The sequence below is a fragment of the Nannobrachium achirus genome (assembly GCF_963921795.1).
Source record: "Nannobrachium achirus genome assembly, chromosome: 4".
NCBI classification, from domain to species: Eukaryota; Metazoa; Chordata; class Actinopteri; order Myctophiformes; family Myctophidae; genus Nannobrachium; species Nannobrachium achirus.
This window is the reverse complement of record NC_137813.1, coordinates 19,604,251-19,632,224: the sequence shown is the minus strand read 5'-3', so window position 1 is coordinate 19,632,224 and position 27,974 is coordinate 19,604,251. Positions and strand designations below refer to the sequence as shown.

General features: G+C 43.0%; 3 protein-coding genes across 3 annotated transcripts in view; 1 reads left to right on the top strand and 2 right to left on the bottom strand.

Annotated features, from left to right (window-relative positions):
* Nucleotides 1–55: 55 nt before the first annotated feature.
* LOC308283860 (serine/threonine-protein phosphatase 4 catalytic subunit B) lies at nucleotides 56–11,177 on the top strand. The gene is made up of 9 exons (XM_080724361.1): nucleotides 56–185; nucleotides 1,323–1,635; nucleotides 3,489–3,540; nucleotides 3,656–3,706; nucleotides 4,417–4,518; nucleotides 4,704–4,877; nucleotides 6,305–6,431; nucleotides 8,840–9,029; nucleotides 10,091–11,177. Exons 2-9 carry the CDS (start codon nucleotides 1,526–1,528, stop codon nucleotides 10,218–10,220), a joined length of 936 nt encoding a protein of 311 aa, XP_080580487.1. The 5' UTR covers nucleotides 56–185; nucleotides 1,323–1,525; the 3' UTR covers nucleotides 10,221–11,177.
* The window catches only part of LOC308282735 (matrix metalloproteinase-17-like), a gene marked incomplete at both ends in the record, with an annotated part of 20,324 nt that continues 2,755 nt past the window's right edge, over nucleotides 10,406–27,974 (bottom strand). Inside the window, 8 exons of the mRNA XM_080723125.1 lie at nucleotides 10,406–10,437; nucleotides 12,753–12,935; nucleotides 14,976–15,257; nucleotides 16,648–16,794; nucleotides 18,086–18,168; nucleotides 23,611–23,707; nucleotides 24,101–24,280; nucleotides 26,429–26,727. Coding sequence (XP_080579251.1) covers nucleotides 10,406–10,437; nucleotides 12,753–12,935; nucleotides 14,976–15,257; nucleotides 16,648–16,794; nucleotides 18,086–18,168; nucleotides 23,611–23,707; nucleotides 24,101–24,280; nucleotides 26,429–26,727 — 1,303 coding nt within the window. The remainder of the gene's footprint in view (nucleotides 10,438–12,752; nucleotides 12,936–14,975; nucleotides 15,258–16,647; nucleotides 16,795–18,085; nucleotides 18,169–23,610; nucleotides 23,708–24,100; nucleotides 24,281–26,428; nucleotides 26,728–27,974) is intronic.
* The window catches only part of LOC308284100 (calcium load-activated calcium channel-like), a gene marked incomplete at both ends in the record, with an annotated part of 1,500 nt that continues 1,179 nt past the window's right edge, over nucleotides 27,654–27,974 (bottom strand). Inside the window, one exon of the mRNA XM_080724639.1 lies at nucleotides 27,654–27,974. This exon is cut by the window's right edge and continues 325 nt beyond it. Within this exon, the coding sequence (XP_080580765.1) occupies nucleotides 27,654–27,974 (321 nt within the window).

Here is a 27,974-nt window from a genome sequence, read left to right as displayed (position 1 = left end):
CGCAGCCGACAGCGGAAGTTGTAGTCAAGTCAGTCGGGTTTCTGGACTGGAGTGAACCAACCAACCGGTGAGGAGAGAAGACACAGAGAAAGGGCCGGTGGACGAAGAAAGGAACCCATAAAAACCCTCACGCAATGAAACATCGTGCTTCTGTGTGAACGAGCTGCCGAAAAACACACTGAACGGTATTTATCCATCATTATGCGCCATTATGTGTTCCATGTTACCGCGTTACATTCTGCTACGGAGAGGGTTCGTTCGGTGGCTAATAAATTAGCCGAACGCAGCGGTGCTGTTGCGCCGAGTTTGGTGACCTATCGAATTACGAAACGGCACCAGAGGTCACCGTTTGCGTTTGGTCTTGTGGAAATGGCTTTAAATCAAAGTTTATTTGTACCAATGACAAGATGAAGATAAGCAGATGAACTGAAAATAGTGTTTGGTTTTCTCTAAGGTTTATGTATTCTACGTGAAAGCTTGGATAAATTCTTTAGCGCGCTCTGCGAACTGCAAAACGGCGACGCCTGGAGTCAGGATTGCCCAGGTCGCAGTTTTCTGTGTAACGTGGCCAAGTTAGCAGTAGCGGGTTAGCCTTTAGGTTAGACAACCAATCTGAACAGTGTAGATATCATTTCGTAATCGCACTCAGTCAGTGTAAGTGGCAGTAGCTGACGTTAAGTGCTGGTGTTTTATAACCATAGCGTCAGTTTAATGACCAAATGACTTTGCTAACTTACAACAACCGTCGTGAGTGTTAGCCTGCTAATATTTAGCCAGATTTTTCTCACTACGCCCAGAGGGGCCCGACGTTACTCGCCTTTGACTTTGATCGCAAAATAATAGAATTAATTTGAATAGCACTTTGCAAGTCTCCAGCTCTGTTTTGTCCTCAAAAGCGTATTAGATCAATTTAATCATTTATATTTAACGCAGATGGCCTGAGCATCTCAGCCTTTATTATACAATTCAATTCAAAGGAGCTTTATTGGCATGAGAAAACATACGTTTACATTGCCAAAGCAAGTATCACAAATACAATAAAAACGGTTGAAAATGGGGAACATATATGCAGTTGGAGGGGGTACAGCATTGTGTAAACAGAGCTATGTCGCATTGTGACATTTTATATATATACAGGGTACAAATAGCATTATTTTCCCTCAAAATGCATAGGTTTGACTTATTATTGAGGCAACATCAGGCTTAATCTATACTTAATTGTTCAATATTGTATGTCGATAGGAATTGATCTACAAGCTAACAACGCGTTAATATAGTCAGTGACAGTGACTAATTGTGTTTTACATGCATCTCCTTCACAGTCCCTCCTTGTTGGAAGACATCGAGTCCCCTGCTGATCTACAAGGGTGGGACGTTGCCTGTCTTTGCTCCTGTCTGCTGCTGTTTGTGTGAGGGGTGTAAAGACCCTGTTGTGTAGTACCTTGTCGATCCGTGCGCGTGTGTGTGTGTGTGTGTGGGAGGAGGAGGAGGAGAGTGTGTGTGAGTGCGTGTAACAGCTCTACCTATGTGTGTGACAATGGGGGACATCAGTGACTTGGACAGACAGATAGAGCAGCTCAGACGCTGTGAGCTCATCAAGGAGAATGAAGTGAAAGCCCTGTGTGCCAAGGCCAGGTAATCCACAACCATTGATTGAGTATTTTATTAGACAAAATGGAGAACAGTACAAGTATAGTCAATACAATAACAATGTAGTACAAGTACAGTTAAACACCCTACCTAAAAGGAGCATCCCAAATAAGTCACTTTTTTTTTTACGTTGGAAGTCCTTGGTATTCAATTCATGAACTTTATATTATACCACCCCACACAAACAGGCCATCATTGGTACCTAGTGTAGGAATATACTGATGTTTTTGGTTCCAAATGCTATAGATAAGAAAATTAATCAAATATGATGAATGGACCGACCTTAACTGAGCCTGTGGGTAAATTCAGGTGTCATAGCAGCATTGTAATAACTAGAAGCTCGGCCGCCCTTCGGGCGGCCGAGCGTCTAGTCGGCGACCTGGCCAACTCGGGAACAATGTAAATAGGGAATGAATGCCCCGCCCTTTAATGCAAACCCCATTATACCTGTTGTCATAGGATCCGTTTTGACCATCTGTTTGCGTGTGTCCATTTATGCCCATATATGGAGAGATATGTCTGTCTACGTCCATTTTCTGACATATATGGAGATCTCTGTAGGACCTGGTTTGACCATCTGTTTGCCTGTGCCCATTTATGCCCATGTATGGAGTTTGCGACCTGGCCAACTCGGGAACGATGTAAATAGGGAATGAATGCCCCACCCTTTAATGCAAACCCCATTATATGGAGATCTCTGTATCTGTCTGTGTCCCTTTTATGCCCATATACTCTATCTGTGTCCATATTTTATGCCCATATGCCCATATATGGAGATCTCTGTATCTGCCCATATGCCCATATATGGAGATCTCAGTCTGTGTCCCTTTTATGCCCATATATCTGCGTCCATTTTATGCCCATATGCCCATATATGGAGATCTCTGTATCTGCCCATATGCCCATTCTCTGTATCAGTCTGTGTCCCTTTTATGCCCATATACGGAGATATCTGTCATGGAGATCTCAGTCTGTGTCCCTTTTATGCCCATATATCTATCTGTGTCCCTTTTATGCCCATATACGGAGATATATCTGTCTGTGTCCCTTTTATGCCCATATACGGAGATATCTGTCGGGTCGAGGCAAGGCCCCTGTATTGCCCATATATGGAGATCTCTGTATCTGCCCATATGCCCATATATGGAGATCTCAGTCTGTCGGGTCGAGGCTAGGCCCCTGTATCTGCCTGCAGTGATGTCACAATGACTCAGTGCTTGCGCCCGGCACTGCAGTGATGTCACAATGAGTCAGCGCTTGCGCCGATTTTGCGCCGATTTCCGCATAAGGAGATTCCGAACGTTTCGCGCCGGTTAGGGAAAACCGCGCGTCGGGTCGAGGCCCGGCACTGCACTCCATGCGGGGAACGCGCGTGCCGAATCCGAAGCCGGTGGGACGAACGGTTCTCGAGATACGCGGATTACAAACACACACGCAGAGACTTCTCGCATTTATAGATAGATGGGACACAGTTATGTTTAGAATAAAAAAGGAATAGATTTACAATTCATTTTCTGTGCCGTTTGTTTTCCCAGTAATGGCGCTGGTGCTATGGTGTGTCTAAAGATGTATTGAAATGAGGACACTGGGAAACATGCATTTTATTTGCAAATGAGTTTCCTTATTGCTTTCAATGTGTGAAGTGTTATCGTTGTGCAGTTAAAGGCCCATTGCTTCGGCATGTGTTAAGATCAGTTTCCATAATGCAATGTGAGATTCTTCAGTCCTTTGAATATGTTCCTGGCTTATATCACCATCATGCTCGGGAGGTTCTGACTGATTCATGTCTGTAATAGATTTGATTATGTGTCTGACTTGTCTTTTTTTTTCTTTGACAGAGAGATTCTGGTGGAGGAAAGTAATGTTCAGAGAGTAGACTCTCCTGTCACTGTAAGCACATTTTGTTTTTGTTCACCGCTCTCCATGAACATTACATTTTGGTCATTACGGTAAAATCTGAGATTGAAAGGAATTTGCTCATTGATCCCATCTCTCCTCCTTTCAGGTGTGCGGGGATATTCATGGACAGTTTTATGACTTGAAAGAATTGTTTAGAGTAAGTAAACCCCAGCATGCAGTATTATTTCTTTGCATAGTGCCTCAGTAGTACATTTAATGCACCATGCGTTTAGACCTCACATGTTTGTAAATGAAGTGTCCAGTATACTGCTTCTGTTGTGGGGGACAAAATCCTCCTTCCAATCCTTTAATTCCTCTTGTTCATATAGCATCACTCAAGCTCATGTGATCTCAGAATTATTGTGCTCTGACCCTTGCACTCTTTACTTGTGGATGGTTTTTGTAAAAACATTTTTTACTAAGTCGCTCCAGATAATAATAATTTTAGTCCCCAGACTCCCCATCCATTTGGGATATGTTATGTCTCTGTGTATTTGCGCATGTTAGATTTATCCTCTCCATTGTTTACTCATCTTAACTATTAGGAGCAGTGGGCGCTATTAATACCACGCCTGGGGAGGTTTAAGTATCTTGCTCAGAAACCCTTCGACACACATACTGTGCAGCCAAAGGGGCTAACTGGGGGGCCTTCAGATTCCCAGACAGCATCTGTACCCGTTCAGCTATTGCCGTGTTGAAAGCCAATGACCTGATGTAAATGTCAGTGTAATTTTCATAGCAAACCGGCTCTTGCAGTTGGATGGCTGGTTGATTAGGCCACAGAGATCAGGAACAAAGTGTAACATGTATTCTCACCACCACTGCTACAGATACACTAGAGCCAGTTTTGTAATTCTTGTGTCACAGGTGGGAGGAGATGTTCCAGAAACAAATTATCTCTTCATGGGGGACTTTGTCGACAGAGGGTTCTACAGTGTGGAGACCTTCCTTCTGCTACTAGCGCTTAAGGTACACAACAACGTTTTTGACTGTTTATTTGAAAGACGACTTCGGAAAAGTGTTGTATCCACTAACATCCAGAATGACACAAATTTTTTTGTTGTAGTTTGTTGTAAAGCCTCAATCTTTAAAAGAAAATCCTTTCTGTACGTTAAAACCTCCTTCCCCTCCATCCCCCTGCTTGTGTTCTGCAGGTGCGGTATCCAGATAGGATCACCCTGATCCGGGGGAACCATGAGTCGCGGCAAATCACACAGGTCTACGGCTTCTACGACGAGTGCCTCCGCAAGTATGGCTCGGTCACAGTCTGGCGGTACTGCACCGAGATCTTCGACTACCTATCGCTCTCTGCCATCATCGACGGAAAGGTACGCCAGCTGTCTCCGCACTGTGATGAGGACCGCTCATGACTTATTTGTGGTTATATGCGTTGATGCCCAGCAACCCTGTGTTCTGCGATGTTTTTATATGAGTGGAACCAGTCAGTCAAGATTTATTCACGCAGCACATTTTGTGTTGAAATGCAACTGTGCATGCAAAATTTAAAGGAAATTATGATATTGTAGTGATTAGGCTTATTCTATATTTTTTTCCATACTCGCAAAAAATAAATAAAAAAAGAAAGTTTGACGGTAACGCCCAGAATTAATCAATGATAAGCCATGTAGAACTTGTTGGCAGCTGCATTCTTGAAAACTTGACATTTTAACAAGCTGCATTCTTTATCAAAACAAAAGTACATTCCACCACACTGAAATGTCTGCTGTAGTATAACATTGATGTTTTAAGTCAAAGTATACGATGAATCTTGATGTAACAATGCTTCCAACAAAAAACAAAAGCCAGGATTCATAGCAATGCCATAGGAGAAGGTGATCCAAAGTAACACACTTGGTTCAAACTAAATGGAAATGCATCTATGCTGTGAATTAATGCACATTAAAATAGCGTAGCATAATCGGTTGGGTCATGATTAGAGATGGTCGGAAACTCATAATTGTCCCTTGATGATATCTGTTGAGCAAGCCTAGCAGTGATAATTAAATGATTATGAAAGATGTGATGATCTTGGAACATTTTGAGATAAATAACAATAAAAAAATGGTTCCAGTGTAAAGGCAAAGTTGGAAGTTAATTACAGTAGCTGCATTACCTGTATCACTTAAGCCCTTTTTTATATTATTTTATTGTAAAACAGAAAACCTGAAGCTCACTAGAAGCTCACAAGGAGTGTATATCTGCAATTCAAATATTAACCTATGCCCAAAATGGGGATGCCGGGGTTAAAATAGTTAATGTTGCATTTATAATATTTAGGTTCTGAGCAGCTTAGTAACATCACAGCTAGGGATGGGACGATAAGCGATATTATCGTTTATCGTGATAAAAAAAAACACACGATAATCGTATCCGTCATGCTCTGGGATCAATTCACCTTTTATTTCCTGAGCTTCATATCAGGTACCACTTAAACTCTCCATAATTGGTAAAAGGTACTTATAATATACGTACTTGATACACTTTTTTTTTCTTCACTCTATCAAATGTCTTTGCCAAAAAATAGCCGATCTACAAGCTCACAACGCGTCACATTGCGACGCGTTGTGAGCTTGTAGATCGGCAAATGTTTCCACCCCAGGATAATGGATTTTAGTTATCGTGATGATATCCTAAATCGCGATTTCTTTTGTGACAATAATCATGATATGAAATGTTCATATCGTCACAGCCCGTTGGTACAGGTGGCTGGGGCCTACAGTATATCCTGACACAAGTCTCTCTGTCCGTTCCTCAGATCTTCTGCGTACACGGTGGCCTGTCTCCCTCCATCCAGACACTGGACCAGATCCGTACCATCGACAGGAAGCAGGAAGTGCCCCATGACGGACCCATGTGTGACCTTCTATGGTCGGATCCCGAAGGTACAGAGCCCAAAACCCCCTCCTACCGCAGGGTTCCCCAATAGGCGGCCCGCGCGGGGGGCTACAGTCTGGCCCACACCAACCCCAGTAATAATGGTGGTATAAGAGCAGCAACAACACTAGTATATTGTTATCGGGTGGAAATCTCGTATCTCCAAATTTGTACGTTCTTTCGCACAAGGCCGTCGCACAAAAGTAGTGAAAACAGCAGATCTACAAGCACACAACGCGTTGTGTGCTTGTAGATCTGCTGTTTTCACTAGTTTAAATCATTTTTAAAATGATAAATTCAAAACAAACGGTTTTGGACATACAAGATTTTCACCCGACAACGGCGAAAAGTGTCGCTGGAGTAGTGGGAACGCCACCGTCGCCCCCTGCACTGTTGTGGCCCTCGGCTTGGTACCCTAGACATAATTCAGCCCTTGGGGAAAACTAATTGGGGAACCCTGCCCTACCGGCATCTGGTTCACCTCTTCCTCTAGCACGCGCCTGCGTTGTCTTGGGACACACAAGTGTTTTTGATGTTGTCTTGGTACACACAGAAGTGTTGTTGATGGGTGTTTTTGTTTTGATGGTTGGTGGCAGGCTAAGCAGAGAGAGTGGGTGGTGGTATGCATGCTTACAACATTGCTGTGAGACGGAAACCTTGCGTGTCCAAACCAAAATGGTTACTTTTAAAAGTAAAAAATAAAAAATAACTGCCATGAATTAGTCACACGCTCTTGTTAATGCTATTGATTGGTTAAATATTCATAAACCCAAAGACGTAACCACTTTGAACCCGCCGTCCCTATTCTGGGCATGTCATTATAGGTGAAACTTATCCACAGCAAAAATAGTTTAGTTTGACCTTTTGCACAAAATAGGACTTTCATTTATACAAAGATGAAATGTAGAGATATAAGGTTTCTGCCCTACAGCAACAATATATACAATGTTAAACTTAGACAATAAGGTATCCATTTTCTTAAGAAAGGAAAAAGAAAAGTGAAAAACCTAAAGCGGGTTATTCTGGGTGGCCCAGACATGACACTGGCTTTGAGTCTCGCTGCTTGTATTACACTCTTCTTCATGTAAACACCAATCAAAGACCAGAGTTTGTGCTTGCACTTAATGTGAACCCACACTGACGTACAGAACCACTCGAGTTAAAAATAAAAAGCAAGCAGACAGAGCATTTTCAGGCTCTTTATTGTCCCTTTTAAAGGGATAGTTCACCCATTACTCACCCCATGGAGACTTGAATTCATGGATGTGTTTTAGTTTTTGTTGCATTCCTAAGCCAATAATTTAATGGCCAGCAGTGGTTCCCTATGGAGACACAAAGAACCTGCTGTGTTCCTAGTATGGAGACACAATTAAAGAACCTGCTGTGTTCCTAGTATGGAGACACAATTAAAGAACCTGCTGTGTTCCTAGTATGGAGACACAAAGAGTCTCCTAAAATTATTGGCTTAGGAATGCGATAAAAACATCCATGAATTCAAGTCTCCATGGGTTGAATAATCAATAGAAAAAGTAATTTTAGGGGTGAACTACTCCTTTAAGGGGGTAATTTGACCCATCCTATCTGCTGTGAAGTGGTGAGCAGCCACCGTACAGCCCTCGAGTACCAGCACCAGTTGTTTTGCCAGTACCATGGTCAAGGACACCATGGTCAAGCAACACCAGTACTTGTGTTGCCCCTTAGGTTCCAGATCAGTACAGCATACGATTTGTCATGAATGTCGATGTAACACTGCAATCTCACTGCTTCCGTCAATAACGAAAGCAAAGATTCATAGTACTTGGCCGTAAGGTTCCAGATCTGCTGGACTATCTAGCAACTCATCGATTATTTGCTTTAGGGGTGTAACGATATAGTAACTGCATCGAAATATCGTTTTTAATATATATATATTTTTTTGAAGTATATCAAAATGAAAACTGCTAAAATCGATCGTTTGACTTTGTATTGCATCAAATCGGCAGTGCAAATAATCGATTGTATCCATACTACCTACTTGTGCATTGTATTTAGCATTTTTAAGAAGAAAAAATTGAAGGGAGTTTAAAAAAGTGTAACTTTTCCTATCCATATAGCTACACTGGTCTATCGATAAATGTGTGTTATCTCTGGGTTCATGTCAAGGTGCAGGTTTGTCCACGTGTGTTCAAATACAATGTCCATGTATTTGCCAGATAATCACTGTTTACTTATTTATATCCATAATAATACATGTTTTCGATTTTAAATCATTGAATCGTATCATCATGAATGAACCAACATCGTCCATGTATCGTATCATCAACAATGTATCGAATTCGAATTCGCTATTAAAATGTATCGTTACACCCCTAATTAGCGTTTGGTGACCCATCATATTCAGACATTCAGGCTGACTGTGTTCTCTGTGTTGCTTCAGACACCACAGGCTGGGGAGTGAGTCCCCGGGGGGCCGGCTATCTGTTTGGGAGCGACGTGGTGGCCCAGTTCAACGCTGCCAACGACATCCACATGATCTGTCGAGCCCACCAGCTGGTCATGGAGGGCTACAAGTGGCACTTCAACGAAACGGTGCTCACTGTCTGGTCGGCACCCAACTACTGCTATAGGTGGGTTGGAACAATTCACTGATCCTTTTGTAAATGCTGTGATTAGCTTCATAGAATCTGACTAAAGAATCTCAATCTGTTAGTCATCAGAGAGATTAAACAATGCTATAGCTATTAGATTGATCAAGTTATTAATATTGGCCAGAGTTTGCAGTTGATTGGTGATAATATAGGATTATTACGAGCTTTCGGAATTCATTCTCTGTTCTACCATTTTAATTAAACGACCAATGTGTACAAATTCTGTAGCGTTCAGCCTCTAGTCTAGAGTTAACAAGATAACAATTGAAAACGTAACCAAGCAATGGTTGCCAGCTGAGTGCACACCATTTCTCAGCATCCATCTAAGATGGCAGCGTAGGAGAAATGTCCTGATGAGGTAGATATAGTAGATATCTCTAGAAGTTATGGGTGATGGCTAGTTATTTTTGCATTAGCAGTTAAACCTGTTGATGCTAGTGCAGCTACGTAGATGCTATGAAAGTGTCACAAACTCAATGTAGAAGACACCCTAAAGAAATTGGGTCATTTTTCGATATTCTGTGTAGGACTTGACTGTGGGTTTCAGGTCAGGCCAGTTGGCTGGTCAGTTAAGCCCAGTAATAACATGGTAAGTAAACCAGTTACTAGTAGTGACGGCTCTGTGGGCAGGTGCCAAGTGCTTCTGGCTAAATTAAATCCTGATCTCCATAAAGATTGTCAACGTACGGAAGCACATCAACGTACGGAAGCACAAAGTGCTCTAAAGTCCCCTGGTAGATGGTTGTGTTGACTCTGAACTTGATAAAACACAGTGTGGCGCAAAACCAGCATTGCATTGTGTAGCTGGTGTTGGTCCACTGTTTTATATGAAAGTTAAAACATATATTACAGAAGAAATGTAACTTTTACACTATTCTACTTTTTTTTTTTTTTTTTTTTTTTGATTGATCTGTAGAGCCTTCGGTATTTTACCATTGCACCACCGGTCCATTTGGTTTCATGTGTACACTCTGCGAGTTAAATGAACACAAGTGTACATTGATATCGTTAACTGATCGTCTGGTCTTCTCTCCCTTTAGATGTGGCAATGTGGCGGCCATTTTGGAGCTGGACGAGCACTTACAGCGGGAGTTCATCATATTCGAAGCGGCGCCGCAGGAGACCAGGGGAATCCCCTCCAAGAAACCAGTGGCCGACTACTTCCTGTGACCCTCCTCGGCCACAGGAAGTCCTGTCATCGGGACACGGGTCACGTGGTTGACTCTCAGCGGCACCGTTTCATACCAGCTGAAACTGGGCCTGTGACTCTAAAGCCTGAATTACATTTGGTTGCGGGCAGGTGTTGTACACCTAAACTAGCCGATCCACATTCTCCAGCCTGTGGATCGGCTAGTTTAGGCGTCGTGCACCGAAGAGCAGAGATGGGCTGTGTGTTAGAAAGGCGAGAGGAGCACGTTGTTGGAGAGCGCGTGCGCACATTTACAGGCACACCAACTTTACGGAACGGTAGAATTCTTTGTTTATCTCCTCTTTAACAAGGGAGAAAACAAAGCTTAAACGCGAAGCTTTAACTAACATTAGTTAACATCTTCCAGGTCGCGATAAAAACTTGCAACACTCTTGTGGCTGTTTTCTGTGCACAGCGCCTACACGCAACCAATGTGAATCGGGCACAACTTCTTTTCAGTTCTGTGAAATGGCCATCAGATGTCTTTTCTTCCTCAGTCTCCTATTCTCCATCTCTGTCGCTCCCTGTAGATACGGCCCTCTTCCTCCCACTCACTCACCCTGTAGTATTTTTACATGATCATTGTCACATAGACTGAGGGGTACAAGGAAGGGGGTAGATATTTTTTTTTAAGATATGCTGAATTAGGAAATCTCATAATTTCTCACTTGGGGAATTTTCTTTGATGCATACACTCTTCTTAAATGTTCTTTTATCTTTTTTGAGTTTTTGTATAATTGTTGCTGACGGAATTACTTGCAAAATGATCTCTTCTTTTCCACACCACTTGACTAATACTGTTTATGTCTGCCTTGTCCTCTGTCCTGCTATTTAACAAACAGTCAATGCTGCTGCTCGGCACCGTTGACTTAAACCAGAAATAAAATGACTGGTCTAAAGGTAAATATCTATATTCACAGTTTTCCTCAATTCGTCAAAGCTACAACTCTATGTTGGTCTGTTGATTTTGATATTGTGAGAATAAAGTTTTGTATCAATGCTCCTTAATTCCAGGTGTGGTTTGTGCAAGTAAAGATGGATTACAGCACTGATTTGCTTGCCATTTAGACTTACATTGTGTTAATCTAATTCCTAGCAACACCAGTCTGGATCTGTCAGGACCCCCAGGTCCTGACAGGGGCCCTCAAATTATTTGGGCGTCACCAGATTTGGTTAAATGCAGCATTTTTAACTGTAAATAAAACCAAAATACAGCATTAAGTGTATAAAATGGTAAATGGTGCATTTATATAGCGCTTTTAATCCAAAGCGCTTTACATAGATTGTGCATTACATTCACCCATTCACACACACATTCATACACCGGTGGCGGAGGAAGCCATGCAAGGCACCAACCTACTCACCGGAGGCAATTAGGGGTTCAGAGTCTTGCCCATGGACCCTTCGACATTAACTCAGGGGGAGCCCGGATTCGAACTGGGAACCCTTTGGGATTTATACCCTTCGTGCTCTAATACCAGTTTCTCTACCCCTGAGCTATACAGTGTATCTGCACATAAAGTGACAGAGTTTTTAATACTTCTAAAAGGAAACAAAATGGAAAAATAAGACCATTATTGCAAAAGTAATCAAACTCCAGATTTTTGCCACTCTAAGACGTTCCCGCATAACTTCTAGGTACGATGTCACGCTCGTACCCTCTATTCCAAGTGCTTGTCAGGGTTTTATTAGGCTGAATGTTAAGAAGCTCAAGTTGGCTGTTTAACTCTTAACTGCTTTATTGTCTACTAGGTTGTCAGTTTTACGTTGACTGTATGTAGTTGACGGGTTAAAGTTCTCAGTCCTGGGGACTGATTTCAGTCTTGAGGATTCCATAGGGGCTATTTCTGAAATCGGTGTAGATCTGTAAATAAAATTAAAATAAGGGCGAGGTGTAGGGCCAGGGCCACGCCGTGAATGACAAAGTTAGTCAAGTGATCTCCAAACTAAAAAGATATGAGTATTTGAATTGGCCAGAATAGCAATAGAATACAACAGAACAGAAGATAGTTCTATAAAAATTTCAGTGAAGGCAGTTCAGAACTTCAGGGAAACACCCTAAATATTGGTGTGCGCTGCGCGCGCCATGTTTCTAGAATCACATATTGGGACATGGTCTGAAAATAAATGTCAGTCTTGGATTTTTTTTCCCCTTTAAACCCTGAGTTGAAAGCTAATAGCTGATAATTATACAGTAATTCCACTAGATGGTGCTAAAATACAAATTTGCCAAAAGAAGACTGCTTAGTAAATCACAGTTGGTCTTTATTTTTATTTTATTCAATGACGATTTTGTAGAAAATATGCACAATGTAAAATGTTGTGGAACCATTGCAATTTTAAATACACAAATAAGATCAACACAAATCAAAATAAAGCGGCAGCTCATGGAGCATAACCATTTGACATAAAGAACTTTAAGAACACTTTAAAAGGTTAAAATCAACAACCAAGTAAAAACCAGACAGGCAGCATTACTAGCCAATGTGCTGCATGGAGAGTCTGCGCCATACTTGTGTCACAGTGACAGTCTTCTCTGTGTCCTCTGTGCCCGGGGACCTTGGTCAACACAGTGGGTCTGGGCTCACATTTCATCCAGTCCACAGCAACAGATTTTGGCGTTTTGAGGTTGTTTAAATCTAATTCTCCTCTCTTTAGTACCCAGTAAGACATGTCCTTGAAGAAATAGCTGTTTCCTGGAGAGAAGAAGGAGATGATTTATTATGCTCTTGTGTATTTAAAATGTTCACGTCATTTTAAAATGAATTGAAGTAAGTACGATTGCACCATGAGAGAGCACCACAGAACGTAAAGCGAAGTCCTTTGTCTGGCAGCCATATTCACAAATACGTGTTACCAACAATACTAATTAAAGCTGTTCCATTCGGGTCAGAGTCAGGGTGCTGCTATTGCTCACTGGAAATACTTCTTCACTAAAATGGTACAGAGCCAATTACAAAAAATGTTATTAGATCGGCTATTTTTGCTTCTTTTGTATGACATACAAGACATGACAAAGCAGAACATAACAATATGCAATGTGGCCCTCTGGATTGAGTGTGGAAATCTAGTGGCCCTCTCCATCATCAAAGTCGCCCACCCCTGACCTAAATAGACATGTCATCATACAGTTTCCAACGCAGACTTACACACTGGTGCCAAATTCGAGCTCAGGACGTTGAGATCTATGCCAGTGTTTCCCAGCCTGGGGTCTGGGGCCCCCTTTGGGGACATGTCACAAAAACACGTGTGTGCTGTGCATGTGTCGGAGACAAATACAGGGTTCCCACGGTTATGAAATTCCTGTAAATATTTTGAAATTAGGAAAAAAAAAGATTCCAGTACAGGAAAGGTGTTGGAATTCATCAAGGGTCCTGGAAGGTCCTGGAAAAAATAGCTATGCATTGTCTTTGGTTATTGATTTTGTTAATACCTCTGAAATGACAAATTAAACATGGGCCAAATTGTCAAATATTAGAGGCAGAAATTGTGAAAATAGCCGATCTACATGTGAGCATGTAGATCTGCTATTTTCACAATAGAACAGTGTTATACAAAATTCCTCAACTCTTAGTGCTTGTCAGGGTGCCGGGTCCCCAGTTAAAATATGATTATTTCGGGGGTCACGGCCTGAAAAGGTTGAGAACCACTGCCATACACTACTTGTCTTTGGGCATTGCGCAAATGCGCATAGGAGTAAGCAACCTGTTACTGAGCTGAATTATTGTTATATAGTCCTGGTAATTGGGTTAAATATTCTGGAAAAGTTTTGGAAATTAATTGGTAAAAATGTGTGGGAACCCTGCAAATAGGACCGAATGCCTCCCTGCTTGGCACTCAGCATCAAGGGTTGGATTGGGCATAAGTCCCTGCAACATACTAGCGTCACATCCAGGGGGTGTGCTTGTACAGTACATCAAGCTGGCTCACACTACAGAAATAGGAGATGGGTTCCTGGGCCTCATGGCTCGGCAAGGCTTACTTGCATCATTGCATGTGTGGGAGGGACTCTGCTTTAGTCAGATATAAGAAGGGGGGTGGGGATCCAATGATCTATCATTGGTTCTCAAAGAGGGGTCTGGGGACCCCCTGGTAGCCTTTGGGGCTACCAGGGGGTCGACAGTAAAATTTGTTATAGCGTGTTAACCACATTCAAATATTTTATACTTTGGCTGTTCAGAAATAGCAGATATAGAAGCTCATAGCATGGCATGAAGAAAGATGTTGAGAATTTGTGCAAATCTTTGAATATTCTTTTGAATATATTTAAAAAAAGTGAAAAATGTTAACACTAATCTTTGCTTCCGGGGGTCCCTTGCACAAAGCATTTTCGGATGGGGGTCCGCAGCCAAATACATATCCATTTGGGGCGTCCCTGACACAACCAAGTGCACTTAACCTTCTCCTCTACCAGCTATATAATAGCTCAGTGGTTCTCAACCTGTGGGTCGGGACCCCCAGGGGGGTCCCCATATTATTTTGGGGGGTCCCCAGATGATTAACTTAATGTGCAACATTGTTTTCTCACTCAGCAGTAAACAAACCATTTCTAAAGTGACAATATAAGGACTTTGTAATACCTCTAAAATGACAAATTAAACATTGGCAAATTGTCGTGAGGCGTTGTGATGCCTCAACTCTTAGTGCTTGTCAGGGTGGTGGCGGGTCCCCAGTTAAAATATACTTATTTTGGGGGTCGCGGCCTGAAAAGGTTGAGAACCACTATAATAGCTCACCATCTCCCCAGCTGATGATGTCGTCCGGGTCTGAGGGAACCCCTGTCCACAGAGAGGCCATCCGGGGGTAGCCGGCCTCCAGTCTCCTGTCCGGCCCGCTCTCGTCGAACCTCCAGTACTGGCCCTCGCTGAACAGGTACGTCTTGTGGTTGTGCGTCCACACGAACGCGGCCTCCACTCTCCGCGGCGGCTGCCCCATGGTGGTGCTCATGCCCCAGTCACCCAGGGGACGTGGGTACCCAGGCAGAGCCCCCGTGTCCTTGAACACCCAGTACTGATCCCCTGCAACGTAGGTTCAACCCATTAGGACTGAGGCCCATTCCACAAATACCTTCTAAATCAGTTAGTTCTCAATCTATTTCGTAATTCCAGATTATTAACCCATTTAGGCCTACAATTATTGAATGCTTTAACTATTGACAAATAGCAGATATACAAGCTGTAGATCTGCTATTTCTGAAAAATCGTGAAAATGTGTGCACGTTTTTCAATATATATTTTTCAAAGCAGACTTTTGTAACTCAAATCTCTGCTTCTGGGGGTCCATGGAACAACATATTTTGAGATGGGGGTCTGCGGCCGAATAAATGTAATTTTGGGGGTCCTTGACATGAAAAGGTTTGAGAACAGCTGATTTAAAGGAAGGATTCAGAAGTCGGGTCAAAGATCGGGTCAAAGATATTCAAAGACTTGCACACATTTTCACGATTTTTCAAAAATAGCAGATCTACAAGCTCGCAGCGCGGCACTCGGTGCCGCACTGTGAGCTTGTATATCTGCTATTTTTCAATAGTTAAAGCATAAAATAATGGTCAAAAATGGCCCTAACCCTAACACTTCAAATCAGTGGTTCCGAAAACCCACAACAGAAGACCCACAACAGAAATGTGGTGTTTACCCAGAACTAAAAAGTAGAAATATTTGTAAAAAGAAAATACTAAATTATATAATTTATGTTTTTGAAAATATCCGAGAATCTTTTCACGAGCCTGTGTTTGGTAAACACTGTTCTAAATGTAAACGGTATGTAAAGTGCACAGAGGAAGCGTTGCATAACCTCCAGCAGTGCAGACATTACTTCTGGTAATGTAGGTCTGCAGTTGGAAAGCATGTTCAAAATACAAACTCTCATTTCAAGAACACCATTTCAATAACAAGTGAATGAATGAATGACCTTTATTTATATAGCACACCTCACAGCACGAATGCACAGAGTGCTTTACAGAGATACACAGTAAGCTCTGCAGTTGTTACAGAGATATCACTTTGGGTATATTTTTAAGTATATTTTGATCATTCAAAGTGTCTGTAAAACATCTGTACTTTTACCTAAGTCAGAAAGTAATTATTAGTAGGGATGTCCTGGCTTCAAGTATGACACATTTTAAACCTCTCTCTCACAGCTTCCATTGTGAATCTCAACCTCACAACGGCCAGGCTTTATTTTTAGTTTGGGGTATAGGCTATAACTATAAATATCAATTTCACCACTTTTGCAGTAAAAGGGAAAACAATGTTGTGTTTGGTCCCACCAAGGGGTATCTAAAAAATCTAAAGACCCTTTCTTTCTGTTTGTCACTGCCCGATACATACAGTACATACATACATACATACATACATACATACATACATACATACATACACACATACACACATACACACATATACATACCGATGAAGAAGACGATGTGTCCGTCAGTGCGTTCATACACTGCGTCCACAGCAGTCAATCCGGCTGGGAGGCCCATCCAGAAGTTGCGGATCAGTGCTGGGCTTCTAGACATCAGTGAACTACGAAGGACCCTCCAGAAGAAAGCACCTTCACAAAGACCACGAATAATTATCGTTGCTGTCAGAGAAGGAACCTCTTATCTCCAATGATGTTTTAACATTTTGTGTTTTTTTCGTGAAAATAAATGCCCTACTTGATGGTACTGCAGTGTTAGACATGGGCTGATATCAAAAGTAGCAGATATTATACTTAATTACCCGGCTTAGTTGAATGCTTTTTCTGATTGGTCAAGCGCTGAAATCAGCAGTGAATTATAGGAGAATAATGACCGCTCCGCTCTATAACGGACCGCTGCCTAATCAAAGGCTCAGAGCACCTGCTGCACTCAGGCTGTGCTGTGTGAATTTAGTGCCTTATCTAATGTCAGCCATGTGAACAAACACACAGCATCATTTACAACTAAACGTTGCTCTCAAGTATGTTTTTCAAAACATTTGAGGCGAGAAATAGACGACGCAGTATCAGAAAATGTATTCTATTTGATCAGCACTTCCTTTTCCAAGGCGACCGTGTTGCGCTGGGGGGACGCCCAGCGCAACACTTGTGGAACACTTTCAGCAGTCTGTAAACATGGAAATACTTTGTTTTGTTTTTTGTTTTGAGTAAAAGTATTTTATTGTGTAGCCGGGTAATAAGCAGGATAACATCTCACTCCGCTGTGATTATCGAGTGACAGGAGACCGACAGGTTGATATGCCACCGACAAGATAGCAGATCTGGATAATCACCGCAGAGCGAGATGTTATCCCTTACATATTAACCTGACTCCGCCAGATGGTGGCAGCAGTGCGTATGCCAGCTTGTACCAGCTTGGTAAAAGCAATGCATGTATGCATTGCTGCCACCATCTGTCGGAGTCAGGTTAATACTATATATTATTATTATTATATAACTTATAGGCTATACTTATATATTTTACGATATCACTATGCTGGTATAAGTACAATTTGAGAAATGGACGTGAGGACTGTTTTTCTGGTCCTCCTCACAAGATAAATGTTTGTTTTATGGTTAAAAAATGTTTTTTTTAAAGATATATTTAGAAATGGAAAGGGATTCAGGTTGGGGTTAGGTTTAGACATTTATAAGTTAGGTTTAGGCATTAGATATAGAGTTATGCCAGATTTACACGTTGGTGCCGAGCACAAAAGTAGTGAAAACAGCTGAACTACAAGCACACAATGCCTTGCACCGCGAGGCGTTGTGTGCTTGTAGATCGGCTGTTTTCACTAGGTTAAATCATTTTTAAAATGTTAATACAAAACGAACGGTTATGGAGATACAAGGTTTCCACCTGACAGCGACGATATGTCCTTACCTTTGAAAAAGAATACATCCCCCCTGATGTTGGCGACCGCATCATATCCTCCAGTGCAGCGGTCAGGCAGGGCTGGATCTGGGCTGTGGTTGCATAGATGTATGGATGTGAGCTCAACATCATTCAGGTACAGTATGAATGCATAGATGTGTACGTATATATGTTAAAAATGTTTTAGTTTTTTGCTTGTTTTTGTTTACAAAAGAGCTGGAGAGACAGTGAAATCCCTGTTACTGAACTACTTCTATAGCAATTATCCCCATTCCGAATATAGAGCTATTTAACATTTACTTTAACAAAGGAAAATCACTTACCCTGCCTTTAATTTACCAAAAGAAAATATATATATATATTTGTAACATGGAAATACAAGATTTCTACCCGTTTGCAACAATATGAGTGTCCCATAATATTCATTTGCAAGCTGTATCACAAAGACAGAAGTGGTAGTGTCAGTATCAGTATCGTTTCTGTTCACTGGGGATCTTTCTTCACCATGGCACTTGTGTCATGTTTCTGTGCTTAAACTAGGCTGTAGAGACAAAACAACTGACTAATACGTTAAGAGTTAAAGCTGCAATCAGGGACTAAAATTATATTTGAACCAATCTGTCTGGTAGAGTAATACAATATAACTAGTAGGCTAGGCTTCAAATCTGGCGGTGGTCGAGGCGGGGTCTGTTTGGGGTGTGTGGGCAATGCATGCAAGATCAAACAGATATTCTCTTAAGTAATGACTTAAAGATGAGAAGTCAAGATGTCTTACTTTGCATCAAATCTGTACACCATTTGGCATTTTAAGGCTGAAATTGTACCCATGCTAAAGCAAGCCTGATAAAAGTATCAAACATATAAAAAAATGTAACAGAACACAGGGAAATATTATATTACTGTTAAGAAGTTTTGGGGGGAACCCCAGACCCTCGTTGTGGAGTTCCGTGCAACCCCACGACCCAAAAAAGTATGTCTCAAAATCAAGGTGAAAAAACTGGAAAAAAGTGAGTCCCATCAAGGCGAAACACCCGGAGAAAAGTGAGTCCCATCAAGGTGAAACACCTGGAGAAAAGTGAGTCCCAAAATCCCCCAAAAAGTGAGTCCCAAAATCAAGGCGAAACACCTGGAAAAAGGTGAGTCCCATCAAGGCGAAACACCCGGAGAAAAGTGAGTCCCAAAATCCCGCAAAAAGTGAGTCCCAAAATCAAGGCGAAACACCCGGAGAAAAGTGAGTCCCATCAAGGCGAAACACCTGGAAAAAAGTGAGTCCCATCAAGACGAAACACCCGGAGAAAAGTGAGTCCCATCAAGGCGAAACACCGGAGAAAAGTGAGTCCCATCAAGGCGAAACACCAGAGAAAAGTGAGTCCCATCAAGGCGAAACACCGGAGAAAAGTGAGTCCCATCAAGGCGAAACACCTGGAGAAAAAAAAACTCATGCAAATGAGGTCCAAGTCAGACCTCTAGAAGGCCAATCTGTCTGTAATCGAGAGATTCTAGGCTGACTTGGACCTCATTTGCATGAGTTTTTTTTTCCTCCGGGTGTTTCGCCTTGATAGGACGGTGTTTCGCCTTGATTTTAGAGAGAGAGCTAGATCTCACACCTTTCAACAAAAAGTACAATCAAATAACCCCCCCCCCCATATCAAATAGCCAAGGAACTACAGTATAATGGCCGTGGCTGCATATCAGTGGGTCTTTGACACATTAGCCTACTTATCACACAAAAAGTGTGAAATGAGAAATGGTAAAAGAAAAAACTACTACTAAGGCTACTTACAAATATGAAAAAGGGTGAAAATCTCCTGTTTTGGGGTACATTCTGGAACAGGAGACATGGTCAAATAACAGGAGACTTCTTCCTAAAACAGGAGGGTTGGCAGAGTAGTTTTTTCTTTTACCATTTCTCATTTCACACTTTTTGTGTGATAAGTAGGCTAATGTGTCAAAGACCCACTGATATGCAGCCACGGCCATTATACTGTAGTTCCTTGGCTATTTGATATGGGGGGGGGGGGTTATTTGCTAGTCTCAGTCCTTTTATGTTGCTGTATTACTTGGACCTTTTTCAAGGCTAAAATACAAAATAATTACTCAAAAGCATCAAGAGCCATCTACATTGAGAGATGGTGTAGTGGTCTAGACATTTGACTCAAGGTGCAGAGCTTCTGTGTTCAAATCTCACTCCTCCTATGTTGCTGTTTTACCTTTACATTTCTTTCAAGGTTAAAATATAAAAGAGTTAGTCAAAAGCACTAGAAAATGCATCTAGTGGTCTAAAAATCCGAGTTCTCGTACAGATCATTGTTGCTTTTCAAGGTTAAAATATAAAAGAAGTATTCAAAGCACCAGATAAAGTCTGCTGTGGGAGATGGTGTAGTGGTTTACACATCAGACTCTGAATGCAGAGGTCACATGTTCAAATCCATTCCTGTAGTGCTTTGACCTTTTCAAGGCTAAAATAGAAGAGAACAACTCAAAAGCACCAGGAGATACCTGTTGAGGGCCCAAAGGTACCTTGGCTCAATGGTATGGTCGCTTGATCGGTTGTCCCTACTTCAGGCAGGTTTCAGACAGGTTCAAGTCCCATGCCCAAGGTACACGGAGGACCATTGTGGAGGGGTGTCCCTCCCCCTGTTTCCTGAGAGCTAAAGGTGGGGGGTTATATCTGAAAATATCTGAAAGAACTCCAACAGATATTTTACAGAAAAGAATTCTAACCTACATGCCTTGAGAGCACTGGAAGAATTTGAGAAAATTGAGAACATTTTAGCCTTAAAAAAGTTCAATATACTCCAGAGATGGACTGTAGGTTGAGTGGGATTTGAACATGGAACCTCTTGACTGAGAGTCTGAGAATTAGACCATTAGGCCATCTCTCACTTTAAATGTGTTCTGGTGCTTTTGAGTTCTTATGTTGTATTTTAACCTTGAAAAGATCCAAGTATAAGAGCAGTAGTTAGTAGGGTGACTGGGTTTTGAACACAGAACCTCTGCACCTGAAGTCTGATCTGTAGACCACTACACCATCTACAATCTAAAAAACATCAGGTGCTTTTGAGTAATTATTTTGTACTTTACCCATGAAAACGTCAAAGTAAAACAGCAATGTAGGAGGGCTGAGATTTGTACATGGAACATCAGCAATGAGAGTCTGATATTCAGACCACTACTCCATCTCTCACTAACTTTTGAGTGCTCTTGTCTTGAGTAATTCTTTAGTATTTGAACCTTGAAAAGGTCCAAGTAAAAGAACAGTGACCTATGGGAGAACTGGGATTTGAACATGGCTGCTCTGAACTGAGAGACCAATCATCAGTCCACTAGACCATATGCAGGGTTGGCAACATTTGAATGTCAGAAGTTCTGACATTCAAATGTCAGAACTTCTGAAGTTCTGACATTCAAATGTTGGTTCTGACTCAGAACCAATAAGATTTCTATTTCTATTTTTTTAAGGGGGTAGGGGGGAGATTCCCTAAACGGGGTCTGAGGGTCCTCCCCCAAGAACTTAATCTTAACATATATACATTTTCCTGTGTTTTATTGAATTTTACACTAATGATTCGCCATGCAACTCCTTACAACAAAACTGTTCTAAGGTCAACCGCACCAAAGCAACTCTTTGCAACTGCCATAATGGTTGCATGATGTTGCAAATCATTGGTGTCAGGGCATAACATCAAGAGTTGACCAGTTGTCCGGGACAACTAATAAATATTTTAACGTAGCCTACTGGCTTGTGGTTTCACCTCTAAAGTGAGTCCCATCAAGGCGAAACACCCGGAGAAAAGTGAGTCCCATCAAGGCGAAACCTGGCGAAACACCCGGAGGGGGAAAAAAAACCTCATGCAAATGAGGTCCAAGTCAGACCTCTAGAAGGCCAATCTGTCTGTAATCGAGAGATTCTAGGCTGACTTGGATCTCATTTGCATGAGTTTTTTTTCCCTCCGGGTGTTTCGCCTTGATGGGACTCACTTTTTTCAGGTGTTTCGCCTTGATTTTAGAGAGAGAGCTAGATCTCACACCTTTCAACAAAAAGAACAATCAAATAACCCCCCCCCCCCCCCCCCCATATCAAATAGCCAAGGAACTACAGTATAATGGCCGTGGCTGCATATCAGTGGGTCTTTGACACATTAACCTACTTATCACACAAAAAGTGTGAAATGAGAAATGGTAAAAGAAAAAACTACTACTAAGGCTACTTACAAATATGAAAAAGGGTGAAAATCTCCTGTTTTGGGGTACATTCTGGAACAGGAGACATGGTCAAATAACAGGAGACTTCTTCCTAAAACAGGAGGGTTGGCAGGTATGATAATTAGGAGACTGGGATTTGAACATGGAATCTATGAACTGAGAGTCTGATCTTTATTCCACTACGCCGTCTCACTCACACCTCTCACTCACAATATTTTAACTCTGAAAAGGTCCAACAAACACAGCAATGATCTGTAAGAGAACCAGAATTTGAACATGGGACCTCTGAACTGAGAGTGCAATCACCAGTCTGCTAAATCATATGCCATTACAGATGTTTTCTAGTGCTCTTGAGCAGTTCTTTTGTATTTTAATCTTGAAAATGTAAAAGCTTTACAGCAATGTGGGAGGACATGGGACCTCTGCTCTAAGAGTTTATACCACTACACCATGTCTCACAGCAGGTATGTGCCAGTGGTTTAAGATTATTTTGTATTTTAACCTTAAGTAATACAGCAATGTAGGAGGACTGGGATTTGAACATGTGACATCTGCACTGAAAAGCACACTGCACTTTAGACCACTACACCATCTCACACTGCATGTATCTTCTGGGACTTTTGTGTACTTTAGCTGCTTGTCTAGCTTTCTCATCATCTGATGCAACCTTTTTCTCTAAAGCGCCTTTCAGACGGGGCGTGGTTTCCGCGTCCTAGTAATTCATTTTCAATGAGAGGAGGGCGATTATTTGGGCCGCGCAGAGAAGTCTGGGGGCGGCCAGGCGAGCGGGCACAATCACGTGAAAAATTCCCACACGTGTGCTCATTCGTGCATGCGCTCGCGGGGGGCAAGAGCTGGATTGTGGTTATCTTTCTGAAATACCGCCCGGCGTTTACTCACAGAGTGAGTGAGTTTGTGTCTCCACCGCTGCGCGATCCCCGCTGATCCAAGCGAGAAAGCCCACAGCAACCGCCGTCCATCTCTAGGGCACTTAAGGGTTTCATCATTGAAGTACACCCAATCAGACATCACGATTTTCCCCGTATATACACCTTGATATTGTGATGTCACCCTTCCCCCCCCCCTCTGATTGGCTCCCCATTAGAGTTAAGGGCAACCACACTTGCAATTTCCAATTCCATCTTTCTATAGTTTTTAGAATTGCATCTTTCTTTGGGCTCATAAGCCCAAAGTCTCCACTGGTCAAGCAGGAATTGGGTCTTGGCTCAGTGCAGCAGTATATAAATCCCATTGGCGAAGCAAAATGAGAGCCATCAGATGAAGACAGCGCCTTTAATTAAACTTGTGTGATAAAAGAGTCAACTCACTGTGGTGTGATTCTGGGAGGAGGAGGGCGGGGGATATCTGGTAGACTGGGGTTGGTAGGGGCCGCAGTGGGGGGTCGCTGTGACTTGTCTCTCCTTCCTTTGAAAGAAAAACATCCCAAATGACACAGATATCCATGCTACTGTATGGTCAACAGAGACACTTTGAATGTTTGACTGTTGAATGCCTAGGTGATAAGCTATGAACAGTATATCAATAACCATACAGCTTTTGCAAATATACCATGCGTTTTACTGCACATGCATTAAAACACATGCAGTTAATCGTGTGTGTGTGTGTGTGTGTGTGTGTGTGTGTGTGTGTGTGTGTGTGTGTGTGTGTGTGTGTGTGTGTGTGTGTGTGTGTGTGTGTGTGTGTGTGTGTGCGCGTGCATGTGCAGGGTTCAATTTGTAAAATAAAGAAAATGCTCAAAATAGGGACAGTACCATTAAGTGGTTGGTGTGTGCATGTGTGTATATGTGTGTCCCATACCATAGACTGCCTGTATTGCCCACCTATCATCAGTGGGCAGTGTGTAGCTGGGGATGTCGCCCACTGTGCCCGCATAGTAAGGCTTCATTATGGACACGTCAGAGGAAGAGTGGGCCAGACCCAGGGCATGACCAAACTCATGGACGGCCACCGTGAACAGGTCTGTGGTGCCATGCTCGTCTGAGACACGGAGAAAACGGAGAGACAAAACAGAGCACACGATAAACCTCAACGCAGTGGTAACCAGCCTTTTAAAGCCCACAAGCACCTTTTATTCCAATGTGTAAGCCGAGATCTACCACCATGCTCCAAAGAAACCACTTGCCACAAGAACGGCATTATCATATTTAATGTAACCACATGATCCCTGGCATCCCTATTCTGGGCATCTCATCAAGAGATTTGGTGTACAGGCAAAAAAAGGGAGGGGACCATGTATAGACCACCAGTCAATCATTGGATGTAAGTGGTTAAACCAAAACAAAAATGAAAGAAAATGATATGAAAATAATACGCCCAGACTTTTACGTGTGGAATTCATATTCATATGGTATTAAATATGGTCTGGCATCAAAACGCTAGCCTAGTTATTTGTTTGTTAACCTCTATAAGACGTAAGCTAAGACGTGGCAGCCATTATGGATCCGTTTTCATTGGGTAAGGTGCTTTTTAACCAAGCTATGCTTGTATGGCAGCGATCGCCTGTTTAGACTACATGATTTACTACTTATAAGGTGATGGAGAAATAACAAACCTGTTGTCTAGTGCTCCTTTAACTCCCAGAGCTACAGACCCTTTAAGTTCCATTTGGTTGCATGTGCAGTGTGCACACGCGCAATTTGTATACTTTTTGGACAATAATGAGACTGAATTCTTAATTACAGGCTGTTATTTATCTGCTAAATCGGTGGTTTTCAACCTATTTCATGTCAAGGTCCATTATTACTTGCGCCAGCAGAGTTCTCTATTAGGGTGATGAGTGCTGTGGGTATGTGGCTGACAGTACAAAGGCAGGGCCTTTAGCCAATGAGGGAGGAAGGAGCATTCTCGGTGACGTCACCACCAACTGATATAAATAACAAAGAACCTCAGCAGACAGAGTTCCAACTTGCCCATACTGTACATATATACATACAGATAGCCCTCATCACCCTACTTGCGTGCTCTGCTGGTCGCACTTGTCGTTTTCTTCAGAAAGTGACTATGAGGTTCGATTCCTGCCAGGGGACGCTGGGGGCGTGTTCTCTCCTCCGCATCATCAGCGCCCACACCCTAGGTGGGGTTGGCGAAAGGGCCTTTCTGTGTCGAGTGAGAGTATGCATATTCTCCCCGTGTCTCCTAGGGTAGATACCCTCACAAAAACATGCAGTAATCTTGGTCTCAATAATGCCTCCCCCTGGCCAGCCGGGGCGCCTGATGGAGGGGAAAGGAACTGGTTGGAATAACGTGTTCCTTCCACGCGCTACGTCCATACTGGGGAAATCCCCCCTGTCAGGTGAAAAGAAACAACTTGGACTACTCATGCATTGAAGGAAGCATGAGGTCAGTCCGTGGTCTCCCCAGGCGTGGCAGAGGGAGAGCAGAGCCCAGGATTACATAGCTTAGGCAATTGACACTGGGTGAACAAAATCGTGGGATAAAAATGATAGAAGTAAAAAAAAAAAATCACACTCGTGTGAACTGAGCGGTGGAGGCTGCGTGTGCGTGCGTGTGTGCGTGTGTGTGTGTGTGTGTGTGTGTGTGTGTGAATGTGAGTCTGAACAACAGCGCCCCTCCCTTAACATGTGTGGTCAGAAAAAGGTACTGCAGGCTACATACAGACAGACAGACAGAGAGACAGACACGGACACATACATACCCACACACACGGCCACGTATAGGAGACGGTGTGACCACCGCTCAATAGAAAGTGACTATGAGTGCACAAAGCGCAAGTTGCCTCTCAGACCCAAAACGCAGAATATGTTTTTATCCATGGATACGAATTTGTCCACAATTCGATGCTGTATTGATGTAGTCATAGCAGAGATAAACAGGCAAACATTGATCAAAATAACAATTCTTATAATCTCTAATTGTGTAGACCTGTAAATTAAGTAATGCAGGTGTTTAACAATAATTTAACTCTTGAGAGCATAAAATGAAACCAAATGGACCCGTATCATTTTATGCTCACAAGAGTTAAATATCTATAAGGGTCCATTTGGTTACTCTCCATCATTTAGCTGGGGACCACCTGGAACCCCCTCAAGGACCACTGGTGGTCCCCGGACCACCACACTGGTTGAGAACCACTGTGCTAGATAATAGCTTCTTTGCGCGTCTCACCCCCATAGCCGTAGCTCCAGCTCTCCCCGTCGTCAAAGTGGGTGTCGCCCGCTATGACCGCAGTGCCGGGGAAGAAGGCGTGGGCGAGGGTGCCCCCTGCGCCGTCGAAGGGGTACCCGTCGTTATGGTAGGAGGAGGTGAACTCCACCCTGATGTCCCCCTCTGCTCCGCCTCCCGCTCGGTGGAAGTCCAGAGGGATCACGTCGCTCCATGCTTTGAGGGCGTGGCTCATGATCAGCTCCACCAGGCCTGTCTGGTGGAGCGAAGGGGATCGATCCAGGGATGGGTAACTGTGGACACTGGGGTTGGGGAGGGGTGGGTAATGGGGGGTTGAGATTGAAGAGTTAGGAGAGGAAAGGAGGAGGTTATAAAAGACTCAGCTTGGCAAGTGCCAAGTGTTGAGAGAAATTGCAGTGGAGTCGTTGACACATTTTGCTAAATTCCCCCCAAAAAAAAGAAAAAAAAGGAAAAGATAATTAAGATCTGGAGACAACGTATACAGATGACGTAATCTTTCCGCGAAATGCAGCCCCTGTCACTGCTCACTGGCTCAGTAAAAAACATATAAAGAAAAGGCTTTCGGGGCTGAAATTAACGGAGTGGGTGTTCTAAAACTTAAGCGATTTAATATTTAGGACAATTTTAAGATTAGTTTTATTGGAAAAGTTATATAGTATAGCTTTAACTTTCACCAGCATCGGCAGGTTAGCCACTCACCAGGTTAGCTTTTACCAGTGTCGTCAGGTTAGCATTTCACCCACGGAGGGACAGAGCGTCGACAGGTTTGCATTTCACCAGCGTTAGCTTTACTGAGGTTAGGGTTAGGTTTAGGTGCTACCTGGCGGGGCTCCGTCCTCCCGTCCCGTGGGACGCTATTCTTCCGTGGGGACGCCCCCACGGGAGAATAGCCTCCCCGCCGACTCGCGTCCCCATGGGAGAATCGTGTCCATCTCTCCAGGTGCTACCTGACGGCACTCCGTCCCCACATGGGGACGCGTCTCCGGGACTGGGACGCCAAAAGAGATCTCTCCCTCTCTTACATAGTGAGGCTTTGAGTCCTTAGGGCCTTTTAGGACTGTCACTGAAGCAGCACAGTTCATTGATAAACTCGGCCTCCTCTTTATTGTTTATTTGGTCGGAACAATGCACATTAATGCATTACACACACACACACACACACACACACACGTACCATAGTCCCCAAAAAGGCCTCAGATTCTGTGGTTCAGGTGGAAAGTGTGGCCAGCCTCTGCTTGGCCGTAGGCCTTTTTTTTGGTCCTGGATTTTGGCAGACCTTCTCAGGGGTATGACTTTGCTCAACCTCATCGCTACTGTGAACAGCCGCTTGTCTCGCCGGTTTCGGTCTGGCGGGTGCGTGACCCAACATCTTCTGGATGTACTGTCTGAGTGACATGGTGCAAAGGATGTAGAGGAAGATGAAGGAGCAGTCTGTGTAATCCTCGTCCGGAAGGTTGCTGTGAGACAGTCCCCGGACATAGGCCAGGGGGACAAATGGCAATTTGGCTACGACCTTCCCTTGAAAAAT

Coding starts and splice junctions, on each gene's coding strand:
- LOC308283860 (XM_080724361.1), top strand. CDS start 1,526: ATGTGTGTGACAATGGGGGACATCAGTGACTTGGACAGACAGATAGAG. Junction 1,636..3,488: donor GCCCTGTGTGCCAAGGCCAG/GTAATCCACAAC, acceptor TTTCTTTGACAG/AGAGATTCTGGTGGAGGAAA. Junction 4,878..6,304: donor CTGCCATCATCGACGGAAAG/GTACGCCAGCTG, acceptor TCCGTTCCTCAG/ATCTTCTGCGTACACGGTGG.